The following is a 13,925-nucleotide window of genomic DNA, read 5'->3' as shown; positions in this document are numbered from 1 at the left end:
AGTAACACATACGCACATATACACATACACAACATTTCCATGATTCAAGCAGTATGTCATTAATTAAAACCAGGTCACAAACAGCAACTCAACCATGTTTTGCTCAGTCTTGGAATGCTTGTTTATTCCAAAGTCATGAAGCTTCCTGTAAAGTAAATACCTTGAGAGTACAGTGCCATAATTACATGATGAGTAAATGTATGGTGCTTCATCAAATACAATAAGAGACATTAGCTCACGTTAGGGCATCCTGCTAATATAACAGAATGTAAAAATAACATCTGAACAGCAATGGAACTCAGCAGCCAAACAATTTACTTGTCAGGATTGCCATTAAGATAAAACAGCTAATACCGTCTAGTATTTTTGGAAGGAAGCATCCTTTCCATACTGCAACCAGGATTCTGCAATTTAACTAAAATTTGAAATGAAGGAATATTTGTCAGGAAATCCATAAAACTCTTTTCGGGTGTGACTGTCCCCATTTTACAGGTAGGCAAAAAGAATATGGGATTTTAGAAAGAAGCTTAACGCAGTTGGGTATCAAAACCTCAGGGAACTTGAATTCTTCATGTTACTCTGAAAATCCTAAACAGTGACTGGTTTGTAGGTGAACTATAAGACCATGGGATAAAGCCCAGGATTTCTCCCTACCTGATCCTTTTTTTAGCCAAGGGTTTGCACCTACCACCATAACACTGTATAATTAAGAAAGGGTCACTATGGGAAAAGATTTCTGCACATGACTCAGGAGAAAGAGAAGAAAAAAACCCCAGAGGACTCAGGAAAAAGAGAGAAGAAAAAATCCCCCAGCTTTTCTGATCAGTTTTCTAGCTCTGCCTTATTATACCTCTAACTGGTAAAAGTTTTGCTTTATTTGATGGGAACTAGCAGAGTTGAAAAGCTTATTGCTTACCCTTTGCAGGTTTACGAGGCATGCAGTTACAATAGTGACCTTCCAGACAGTGTAACACAGTTCCTCTGTGTTGGGGGGTAGCAAGCTGAAGCTACAAAATGGGCTGTTTCATATGACAAGAGTATGACTTGTTATGGGCACGAACACACTAAGTACTATTCTTTTTCTTAAAGTCAAGCCTGGGGGAAAAAATTAAAAATGAAGTTCAGGACCAAATTTTGCTTTCTGTTCCACTTGGAAACTAAGCAGACATTTATCTTCAAAAAATTGTACCACATCTTGATCTATAAAAACATAAGAACAGATTGAAATTACATTAATGTAAACAGGCATCTCTGAAAAGAACATTGAGTGCTCAAAATTGTGGACATTTATGCTACTACTTTCCAAAACAGTTATCTTGCATATTGTACAGGGATAAAAAAGTAAATGCCGCCTTCCTTTTTAATACATGAGTTTTAGTTCAGCTCTAGTGGAAAAAAAAATATAATTACAGAATTGGAAATTCAGAACAAATTTTCTGGCCTCTCTTTTGGGAGAGAGAAAAATGCAGTGACCAGTGAAAAAGTCAAGACCTGCAACTACAAAAAAGACGGGGTATTCATATTTTCTATCACATATTTTCCAAAAATTGGAAAGTTGAACTGAGTTTATTCTTTTTTCCGAATTTTTCCAAACAATTTAATCTGTCTTCCTTCCTGAGACCGGATTTTGATTAATTATCTTCTGTCTGTGTAGCACTGTGTTTCAAAGAAGTCCTTTGTCTAGTGGGATCACAGGCTAAGGTCTTTTCAGGACACCCACACTCGTACCAGTGTGCCCAGTTCTCGGATATATACCATATCAAACTCTCACATGGCTTATGAGCCACAAGTAACGATCCAAAGTGAGAAAAATGGATAATTTGTCTTCTTCCTTTCCAAGATAATTCCTAACTCTATATCCTCATCACCTCAGAAACCACTATGAGATAACATAACCTGTGGCTAAAGAAGGCAAAATGCCCGTCATGCTCCCTGCCCGCAGAACACACAGCTCTCTCATGAGAGGGCTGCTGTGTGTGCAGGAATCCATCGAGCCACCCGTGGCCAGCTCAACTTCTGGGCTCAAGTTATGGAGCAATCCAAGTCTAGATTTGCTGCAGACATTGCCTTGAAGGTTCAGATGACAGTGTAGAGATTATCCTAGAGAGATGGTTTGCTTTAAAAGGAAGATATTCACTTGTCAAAGCTCAGATTGTAGTAGTATTGCTTAGTTTGAACAGTACTTTTCATTAATGAAGGTTGGAAAGAAAAAAAAAACCAAACCCAAGAATGCTTTGTCATTAGAAAATAATAGCTTTTTCCAGCTGGTTTCCACTCTTCTTCTAAGCATCTTGAAAGAATTTTTTTTTTAAAACAGACATGTTTTGGACCTGCTAACATTTCCAAGTAAAAAGATGTTGGGGTTTTTTTGTTCTGCTTTTTTGTTCTGAAATGAAAATATATAAACAATGTAAAACCATAGAATGTGAAAAAAAAACCCCAACATATGCACATTATGGAACAATATAGCTAGCCCAGTCAAAATATCTTTTTGGACATCAGTTTGAGGAAAAATGTCACAATCATGACTTTTCTCCTCAACTATCACAGACCAAGGGAACCATTTCTTACCCAAATGTACTTCATAAAAATTGCTCTTTCAAGTGATGAGAAGGAACACAGGGAGAGAAAAACTCAGTGGGGTTAAGGGTTTCACAACCTGGCACATATGGTCTAAGGCTACTTGTTTCAGAAAAAGCTAATTAATAAACTCAGAGCTTCATCAACATATGGATCCAGGAAAAGGGTCTTGGTCACATCTGAACCTCAGTGAAAGCTCTGCCCTTCTGCAGCTTCAGTGCCTCCTTCTCAAAGATGCAGAGCAGAACATATGTGTTGGGAGTTGTCTGCTTAACAGCACAATCCTTCTTCTTTCCCTTTATAAACAATGAGTTCTCAAGCTCCCTGAAGCAAAGAAACCAGGTGAGGAAACATTTAATCAGTGAAAGGAGGAATTTCAATGTAGTTGATAAACTAGGGGCTGTATGGAAATAGAGAATGTAATTGAAAAAAAGCAACCCTTTTCATCACTGTCCGCTGCCCTGAAATGCCTATGTGCGAAAGCAGAAACATGACTTCATTTCGGTCATGGCCACAAACAATCTGACTTTCACAAAACCAAATCCCTGATTCTCATTCAGAAGATGGTGTAATCTTTGCTATTATGAGCTTTCCCCATTTTCTACAAAGCTGTCCTTGCAACACTGCCCATTATCTCATTCTAAAAAGCATCTCCAGGACTAGGATGCTGCCACCCCTCACTTTCCTAAAGCTAATTAAAGTGACTACAAGATCCCCATTGGTTTGTGTACATTAGGAGTATTATAAAGGCTGCTGTATGCTATGAATAAAATTGAGGACTTCTGCATTTCCCAAAGTGGCATTTTCCTGAGTTAAAGGAAGCAGAGGGTGGGAGAAGCCTCTTGGCACAACACATGCTATGGAGGGAGACAGCAGAAAAAGAGGACTATGTGACACATGGATGAGGCTGTTTCCAGTGATCCAAAGGTTAGAGCACATCTCCAGATAGAGGCTGAAGGTATACATAGAGGAAGAGATGGATCTGAAAGCTCAGCTCCCACTAATATTCCATGAAGAGGGAATAGACTGAGATTACTGAGAGCACCAATGCATCCAGCTCCAACAAATGATACTTCGCTACAAGGTGGAGACCCTTTGCCAAGTTGCATCTCAGCCACATTTTTAAGCTCTGCCTGGGGACATTATGTTTTTCTCAAAAAGTGTTTATCAAACAGTTACAAGTGCTTATGCAATCAAAACGAATAATGTCGCAGATGAATCTACACATTCCTATCAAATATTTTTAATAGTTATTTATGTTGTTCTGACACAATAAAGAAAAAACACAGCACTTGTACCTTCTCCATAGAGATTTTGCCATTTGTTCCTCATGAACACTAGTGCAAATATGGGCAGAGTATATTCAGTTGTCAGTGGAAGCTGGCATTCACCATCCTCATCTTTTCTGGACAGTACATGCTTTCAAGCACCTAACATCTAATGAAGTACAACAACATACCCCGCTCCCCAGTCCCTGAACAACATGCTTCTACCAAGCTACAGAAATACAAAGGGTATGTGCATATCCTCAGCTAACCACACAACTGAGACTGCACTCAAGAGTCAGACTAGCTCATTGCCTACACAATTCACCCTCAGATATGACAGGTCTGAGCTCCAGGCTGGAAAGCACACACAGGTGGCTCACCCGGCTGTATTTAAATCTGCTTTCATCCCACATTGCAGACTCAATCTGAGAGCCCTCGACTCTCCCTGTTGCCACAGTGTGCCTTTAGGATAGGCTCTGACTCAGCAACATTCAAAGACATGACAGCCAATGTTGTGACATGGCCTGCTTCTGACTACAGATCATGTATCACTGCCATGTTTCTCCTTAAAACAGCTCTTTCCTCTTTGCCTTAAACCTTGCCTCTTCCCAGCAGCTTGCAGAGTTTCTGTGCAGCATTCCTAACCAGGCTGCACTGAGTGCAGCTCGGGACACAGTCCACTCTGTATGCTCTCTGGTATTTATTTTGCAGCTCTCTCAGATTATTAAAGGGAGAAGAAAAGGCTCAGAGGTGTTATTTATTCAATTCAGAAGCAACCCGTTATCACTGTGTTACATTTCTAACATGCAAACACCACTACACAGCACCAGGAGGGAATCCGTTATCCCCGAAAAAGAAATTACATGCTCTTTTGAAATAAAAAAAAAAATGCCCTGCTGTCGATGAATATATTCTTGGTTACAGCACCAGGAGGAAGTTTTCGCTTTTCCTCCCCCACCTCTCATCCAGTTTTCTTCCCTGGGGTTGTAGAGTATGAGATGAGCAACGTGACCTTGCAATGACAGAATTTTAATGTGTGACTGGTGCACCAAAAGCAATGCAGCAGCATCCCTCTTCTCAGTGTTGCTATGTACACTAGACATTTATGTAACACTGCTTCTCATCCTCAAGGCTGTCCTTACCTAGGGTCAGCAGCAACGAACACAGAATTTATTTAGTCAACTGTCAAAGCTACTTACAGCTAGCACAGAGAACTACATGCTTCAGTATTGTGGTGAAGAGGAGCTAACAGGTTCTCCAACCCCAAAGCAGTAGTAGATAGTTTTTTGAAACAGGTTAACTAGAAAGAGTCAATGGTGGGTTTATTTCAAATAAATTGCTTATTTCCAAGGTGTTTACTAAAATATACCAGTTTTCTTATGTGCTTTAGCACCGAGTCTTTGCATAGATTAGTTCTCAAAGCCCAGGGAGACTTTGTATCCACATCCAGACAATGGGGCTTGTTTGTAATTTCTGGAGTTGAGGAGCCAGGAAGAATGTCACCCTTTCTTTCCAGGTTCAAAATATTTCATTCTGTTCATTGCTGGCATTCATCATGCTCTCCTGCCCGCCTTGGTTTGCTCCTCAGCAGTTGACAGCAGTTTACCCGAAGCTTCAGGAGCTACTCTTGGCTTCCCCCTCCTGGTGTAACTGTACAGATCATTAGGAAGAAAGTGCAGATTTTGGACTGTGGCATGGACAGACTTTGCCAGGAAGAAGCAGACAGCATGTATTTTTTGCCAGGTCTGACATTCTCAGAAATCCAAGGGCTCTGTTAAGAGGCAGTCTACAACTGGGATGGGTTGATTTCTCCAGCTTTCTCTCCATGCCCCTGTAACAATGGAAGAGTTCCACTGCTGTTAGTACAGCACCAGCAGCTGTCTCTTACAAGTTTGATCCTTCTAGGGAATATAACACTTCAGGTATGGCAAAACTCCACTGCAAATTTGGAGATATTCATAACCTCAGAGGAAGTGCACAGCACACACGGTACCAAACCAGATCCCATCTCTCTTACAACATGGGTGATACAACTAGCAGGATACTAAACCTCCACAAATACTCATTCAGCCCTTTAAAGAGCAGTATTTGTTGCTCAAAACCTTTTTGCAGGAGTATTTGTTATACATGAGAGTCCATCAGAAAACTCAGGGTTCAACCCTAACAGATGCTGGCTAATTAATCTACTGTACCTACAAAGGAAATTCCAGAGTTTCTGGGATTTTGTATGTTTGGTACAAAGCATTAAAATATCAGGCTCTTTAAAGGAATGAAGAGTCTCATTTCAGCTCCATGCTTTTACCAGTGCATCACTACAGTGGCCTTAATGAAAAACACCAGCAGCAGAGATGATGCAAATCCCAAATCACCGTTCACAGTTGAGTCATCAGCTGCATTATATATAACCCTGAAAAATGTACATTCATTGCAGAAAAGCTCAGTTCAGCACAGGAACCAGTGGCATTTTGATTAAACCTTGCTGTTAAATCCTCTTTGTTAAAACAATAAAAACTGGTTTTATTTGTGAGGGGTGGGAAATCTGCAGACAAATCAGATGCATAATCCAGAGAAGAACAGATCCAGCTTATCTTAAATCACACTGGCATGTTTATGAAATGATTGCCAGGCTGAAGTGAAAATTAATCTCCCTAGAAGCCCTTTTATTTTTAAAACAAGTAAACATTGCATTTTAATAACTATGTCTCTTCTCTGAATTATGGGGCTTGAACTGCTATAGGCAATGACTAGTTAGCCTCCTGCCTGCTTTTCTAGGCAATGTCTTGTAGTTTTAAACTATAACTTGGTGCGTTAGTGTTGGGTAGAGGCTTTTCTCTTAGGCTGCTGTTCTAAAAGCAAATGTTTTACCAAACAGTTACTTCTCTGCTCTGTTGGGTTGTTATAGCTGAATTACTGTCCCCAACGTGGCTGGTCTGCCACTTATATTATCTGCCCCTTCTCAGCCAGCTCCAAATTGCTTTCTCACCTATGTGCTAGCAAAGGGACGACTCTGCACTTGCTTGCACTGGTTGCAAAGTGTGCTCGCAGGTAGCTCCGTGCTTATATCAGATTGTGCATGGATGAAAGTATATGCAGTACTTCTCTCAACTGCAAGGCACATCTGCTAACAAGATAGGTGAAGATCTGCAGCCAAAGAAAACGATGGGGATTCAGTGCTGAGGGTGTAAGCCCACGATCGGGATGCAGTGGAAGCTGAACGTGCGCAGTGCTTTCATACACATCTTCACATCAGGCTTGTGTGGGCAGGAGTCTTCAAACAGAGAGGGTTTATCTATTCTCCCTTTACAGCAACTGTTCTCTAGTCGCTTGTGGCAAAACAATCAGCATTTTGCAGAAAAATGGATTTGGCTGAAAACTTTCTACCTTAAGCAGTGCAGTCATCGGCTAGGTGTCTGTGTTATGCAGTGGTGTCCTCTCCCCAGCCCAGGCTCAAGGCTGTATGTTGTGATCTCTCATACTCCTTTCAGTCCTGTCTCCTAGAAGAGCAGATAAAAGACCAAGGAAGAACTCCCATCCTATTAGTACCATATGCTGAAACAGGGAAGCGTTGCTCCAAACTCAGGGCTGCAATAATCATCATGGAGGGACTGGCTGTCCTGCAGACTTCAGAGATGAAGGTTGCTCCTCATCAGGCCTTCCCATGCTCCATCAGTGCTCACCTCTGCAGTCCTTTGCTACAGCAGTGCACATTTACTCACGCAAGTAATCTCAATGCTATGGGAATAGGATTTCCCAGGTAAATCTGATTAATCCAGCTGTTAGCTGTGCAAAGCCCCAAGTCTCACACTGCTGTACAAGGGCTGATTCCCACTGCAGGGAAAGGGCTTGGTTTCCATAATAGCATGAAAATACCCCTGGTTTAAAGAAAAATCCTGAAACGTTTATGATGAATAAAACACAAAGATTTTGCTGAGCAAACACTGAGGCGTCTGCAGTTTTGTGACAGACTGAGTGAGAAGTGGCAGAATACATGGTGGGATCCTTCCCCTGCCAGCAGGACACTTATGACAGATCGACTTACAGGACTCAGTTTAAAATGTAAAAAGATGTTCAATTACGTAAGTGCAGTTGATCTGTAAATGTGGAATTAAGTGCTGTCAGCCTTCACTTACTTGTCTGGCACTGAGTTAATTTTCTTGTATGCTTGCTTACAGAGCTTAAAAGAGGGCTTGGCTTGGTCTTGCAAGCTGGAGACACACTCAGCAGCAGCAAGGACAATGCAGCTTATAGAAAGACTGTGTTTATCACAACATCTGCCACTCCTGAAGCCACGTCACGGTCACTAACCCTTAAACTTTTTACTCCTCTAAAAAGCATAGCTCAAGGAAAAGGAAAAAAGCGACTGAGGCTTTTAGCCTTTTCCCAAACTTACCCTCACCTGGTCTAGCAACAGATCTTTTCACTGCAGGTGCACTGAAGTGATCCCAAAACATTAATTAAGTCTCACAACACTCCAGAAAGGTAGACAGTCCCAAGCCTGTTTTACAAGTGGGCCTGCTGAGGTTGGTACAGGAGAAAGGCAGAAAGAGGAGACCCTGGCTCTGCTTATATCTTGCTCTGACAGCACTGCCTAATCTAACAACAGGCATTTAACATGCCTACACACAGTGTCAGCTCCTGCTACAATGCAGAACAAGAGCACAGTACTAGTATTACTATTTTAATTATAAAGCTCTACCTATGTAGGAGCTAAGCCAGAAAATGGAATCTGTTTTAGCACAGAGCTAACTACAAAACTAGCTGCTCATTATATGGTAATGGAACTGATATCTAACAGAGAGGAGATGTGAAACCACAAATAACGTCGTGATTAGGTGACTCTACACCATATTTAAAAACCACTAGATACTAGATCCTAAAGTGAGGAAAAAGATCACTGTCTGGTTGTGGATAATAGATGCAGACATGATTTCAATTATGCTTTAAGCTAACCGCCAGCAAAGAAAAAAGTCTGCAGCAATATCCAATATCTACACATTTTGCCATCAGTGTTATATGTATTATAAAACCCATGTAGGCAACATTAGAAATAAATCTTAATGATTTCAAAGGATGTAATCCTTTGCTGCATACCCCCAGTTTTACAGTGATGGATGAATGAGATCCAATGGGAAAATAACGATCCTTCCAGCCTCAAAAAAAAAAATAAAATAAAATCAGTAGCTGCAACATAGGCTCCCATCTCACACTTCATTTCTATTTTGGCTTCTCTCCTCTAGGTTACATTGAGAATTCTCATCAGTAGGAATATGTCCATCTCTGGCTCTTTCCTTCCCTCTTGAATTTCAAACTGGGCAGAGCCAGAGGTAAAAACTTCAGCGCAAAGTCCAGACACTGAGGAACATGTCCCCATGTGGCTTCACTGCTGCTCCTCCACACTGCTGCTCCACTGAGGGCAACTCCTGAGCAGAAGCTGCCAAGGCACAGACCAAACTCATTTTCACTAGTTCCACATACATCATGCTTATACACCACCTACTAGAAAAATGCTTCCCTCTGAACACTGATACTGATACTTGTAGATCCCTGCACAGAGTTTGTGTTGTGAGCTTAAAATTAGTGTCTTTCCTATTAAAATAGAAAAGGTCTTCACTGGAAAGATGTCAACCAAATCAAAGGCACTGTGCTAAGTACAGGTGAACCACAGGCACAAGAGATGCTGAGCCATCTTACATCCATGTGTGGTGCAAGCACTACAGGGTATTGCTCCCAAGCTTCTGTTGAAGATTAAGGGGCAGGTTTTCAGCATGTGTAAAGTGAAGATGCTCTACCAATATGCACTAGAATTATGCCTATTTATGCCAGCTAAGTGTCTGACTCCTGTTTAAATGCTCTCTTCTCAGCAAAATAAGGAAAAGGGGGTAAAGAAGAAAAAGTTATAAAGTGCGTGTTTCAACCTCTAGCCCTTCCATGGCAACTATGAGCAGAGTGGAAAACAGCTGTGGGAAGAGGAAGGGAAGGAGAGCTTAAACTTGGATGTTTCAGATCCTCCCCTTTGGAACATACTGAAACTATACTGCAGCTCCTGAAAGGTTTCTATCTGCACACATGATGCAAAGAGCCACAGTAACGAGGGTTTCGTTCTTACTCTGCTGTAGGTCTGGCCTGATCCTGCTTTCAGTGACATCACTGCAAACAAGTGTGACTCCAGGGAACGTACTCAAAGGATCACAATCAACCAAACATACTCTGGAACCTCTAAAATTGGATTTCAACCTGCTGTGTTGTAAAATAATCAGTAAAAGCATCTGAATGCTTGAAGTATTTGACATTCATGGCATGTGAGTGCAGAGTGAGTGCAACTTCCATGTTGAGCACGTGGTATAATAAAACATCATATCCTGTTTTCTCCCATTAATCGCTTTTCTTGCTCCATCTATCTGGCTGCATAAATCACACATTTTGCAAACTCAATGAATGCTGAATCGATGCAAGATAGAGAGTTCTCCATGAACAGCTTTTTGCTTGCCAAAAGGCTGTGATTTACATCACAGTGGAGTCTCCCTACAGGTGTTACACAGTTGTACTCACTTTTCCATAGGTTAGCTTACATCTTCCCCCATATTCCACCCTCTCTTTCATTCAGGGTGGGAATATTCACATCCATTACAAAGTAGACTAGTGAGAGTAACAGTCTATATTTTAAATACAGAATCCCAAATCCGCAATGTATAAAATCTTTAATATGGAGTGTTTCCACCCCAAAGCCATGAGATTTGTATACCAGCAAAAGCAATAGTCTTTGTAATACACTATGTTTTGTCATTTGGATTAACCTGGGGTTTGGTTTACTGATCCAGCTTCAGAGGACTGAAGTGGAAGAAGTTAAAACATTCCACAGAATCTTCTTCCATCAGCTTTTAAAACAATTGTGTCTCTCCCCAGCTTCTGTACTTTTTAATTAACAGAAACAACTTCAAAGAATCACTGCTGCCACAAATATTGTGCAAACTTGTTTAGGTTTGAGCATAAGCACTTATTAGTTGTTGGTATACTGCTGCATTCATCATTTTCCAAAGTCTTAAATAATCATAAATAAGAAAATCTGTGCTATTCTTTGGTACATTTCTGTCTGTTTAAACCACAGCTGAACTTTTAAGTTGTACAAACAAAAAATTGCACTTTTATCTTCTAGAAAGTCTTGCTAGTCCAACAGTCTTTCAGCTGAAGGATTCTTTATTATACTCAAACCTTGCCCCATAAGAGTTGCTGTTGTTGCTCAGTTTGTGAAGTATCTTAGAGATTTTGTTCGGTCCACAACAGAAAACTCCAATGGTCTTCCTGTTAAGAAAAAAAGAAAAAAAGTTACGATATTGCAAATGAACAGTAACTTCTAATGATAGACAGAATTGGATTCTCACCTCACTGTATTAGAAGTAAGCCAGCTATGCAGAGATTATAAGGTGAGAACAGCTCACTAGATCATGTATTTAGTATTACTGGAGCCACCAAGTATCCCCACAACAAGCCCTATTACTTATTTGACTAAGACAACTCTTAGGAAAAAAGTACCTCATCTTAGTCTCAAGACACCAAGTGATGAAAAATTACTACTTCTCACTCTAATTTCTTCCATGATTAATCACTTTTTTTGCTAAAATGTGTCTCACTGTAATGACTTCATTAGTGTAACTCGTGATTTACACCAGCAGGAGATCTAGTCACTAACAGTGATTCGTTACACTAATGAAAACAGAGCACTACTAACCCATGATTATTTCTGGCAGCAACAGAATAGTTTTACCACTTTAGTTTCACATTAGCATGCAATCTTTCCCTCAACAGCTATATCAGAAAGTCTTACGAAAAGCCAAACACAGAATATGATCCTTGTTCCTCATCCACAGCTATCAGCCTGGATTCACTAGCTAACCTGACTTTTTCACACCACTCCACTGACAACAGCTCTTTGCTCTCTAGTCACCTTAAACACAGGCTGTAAGTCAGACTCACAGTCATACAGCATCTAAAGGCTCAGAAGAGTAGCCAGCATCAGAACAGGGCACATCCAGAACAGCAGGGCTGGGTTGTTCATGATATTCATCATCTCCCTTTTTTTGAAAGATTAGAGAAGGGAAAGGAAGGAGCAAGGAAAGAGGATGCGGTACTGTTTCTTCTATATCAGAAAAAAATAAATGTCTTCATCTTCCTGCTGAAATTGTGCCACTACAGAGAAAGATCTTAAAGATTTACTGGAATGGAGAGAGAGCACGCAAGAGGGAACATGGCTCTAACTATTGTGATCTCCAGCACTCACCAAGAGGCTGGAGACTTGCATTCTGGTCCCTGCCTCCAGGACTGTTTCAGTATTTTATTTAATATAAAATATTTTAGCACATGCAGGATAATCAAATGCACAGTTTAAAGCTGCCTGTGTATGAGTTTGGTGAAAGAAGGGAACTAACGCATATAAGACAAAATCTTTGATGCATACTGTCAATGTATGTGCCTGACGTTAGGCAGCAGTTTGAGCAGCATGGCAGTCCGTGCTATTGTGCACAGCACAGCAACACTGGCATGGTGCAACTGAGGACTCAAACATCAAAGAGCGTTGCAAAGTTATGCAGGTAAGTGCAACAGTGTCCTTGTGTGGGCACCTTACAACGCTGACTTCAATTGCTTTTAATCTCTCATATCAATCCCTGGCAAATATTCATAACTCATACTTTTCTCACCCTTATGTATATCTATTAAACTTTCCTGTCCTGGCAGTACTCCTTTTAATGGCAAGGAGCGTTGTGTTGGTGGCTGGATTTGCAGAAATAATGAGAGCACTATTGCTTGTTGCTCTCAAATAAGATTCTTCAGCACTTACAGACTCTGAACACCCTCTGATCTGTGCACAGTGGAGAAAAAGGGTACATGAGCTGCCCTCAAGAATCTATCTTCGACTGTGTATTTGAGAGAATTAATGTTGGGGGTTTTTTCATTAGTCTAATTAGTACAGACAACTGATAAAAGAACCCAAAGAGTTCATCTGTCTGTCTCCCTTTCATTACATATATATATAGCCCCTAAAGCCCAGACTGCTAACGTGTTCCCATCCCAGCAACATCCTTCCAAGGTACACAGAATTTTTGGTTAGAAAACAGAATCACAGAAAAGTTAAATGATTTGTCTAAGGTTACACAAGAGACCTGTGGCTACGAAGGTCTCCTGAAACCCAGCTGATCCACTGCACCATGCAATGAGCCAGAGGCTCTTGAACTTCCTTCCTGGCATACTCACCATCAGCATCTCTTCTGGACATCCCTCCACGCACCACTCACCTCCCACAGTTCACGCCCCACATCCTCCCCCACCCATGCCCCCCCCTTCCCTGCTTGCAGATACCTTCCTTCCTGCCATGCTTGGTCCTGCTCGGTTACTGTGACCACAAGCAAGCAGGGAGCTGAAAGCAGCTACTACACAGAGCAGCACACTACAACCCTGAGCTGATGGGCTTTAATTGTGTATCACTTGTTTGGGTCAATGGCTCACTTTGTTGCTCAGATGAAAATAGGCAGATAGGTAGTACTATGTCTGAAAATCTTTATAAATACCATTATGTATGTTTAGAATTAGGGAAACTCTGTTAAGGGCCATTCTTTGTAATAATTATTAACTTTAATATAGGATTTTACTCATTCAGAGCACTAAGCAAGTAACTCTTTAGAGTTACTACAGGATGAGTAGGTCAACATGTATTCTTACATCCATTTTATGAACAGTAGGAGGTGAGGGAGAGGTGAAATACTTTGCTATCTAGAGAGGACAGAGTCAGGACTTGAAATGTTTCAGTTTTAAATCCCACATTCATTCCTAGAGAGAGGTTTCTCCTTTAAAGTGCATGAGAAATGTATCATGGTGCTCCATGCCTTTCTCTTCTACAGATACTCATGTCTTTTTCTAGGTCAGTCTCAATCTGGAAAAAAGCACACATCCATTTGACCTGAGCAAAACTGAGAAATCGTGGCAGCTAAGGCATGTGGTGTAAGCTTTTGATCCAGGACAAAACTGAACAGGAACAAGGCTGCTGTTCCATCCCCAAAAAGAGAGCATGAAAAACAAGATCAGTAA

At 40.9% G+C, this 13,925-nt stretch overlaps 1 protein-coding gene across 3 annotated transcripts in view; it reads right to left on the bottom strand.

Annotated features, from left to right (window-relative positions):
• Positions 1-10,486: 10,486 nt before the first annotated feature.
• NOX4 (NADPH oxidase 4) overlaps positions 10,487-13,925 on the bottom strand; it is a 106,901-nt gene continuing 103,462 nt past the window's right edge. For all 3 annotated transcript variants that reach the window (XM_074861057.1, XM_074861058.1, XM_074861059.1), the window contains one exon: positions 10,487-11,147. In XM_074861057.1, the coding sequence (XP_074717158.1) occupies positions 11,027-11,147 (121 nt within the window). In that variant the 3' untranslated portion in view covers positions 10,487-11,026. The remainder of the gene's footprint in view (positions 11,148-13,925) is intronic.

This window comes from Strix uralensis, chromosome 2, assembly GCF_047716275.1.
Source record: "Strix uralensis isolate ZFMK-TIS-50842 chromosome 2, bStrUra1, whole genome shotgun sequence".
NCBI lineage: Eukaryota > Metazoa > Chordata > Aves > Strigiformes > Strigidae > Strix > Strix uralensis.
Note: the sequence above shows the minus strand (reverse complement) of the source record. Positions and strands in the feature narration are given on the sequence as shown.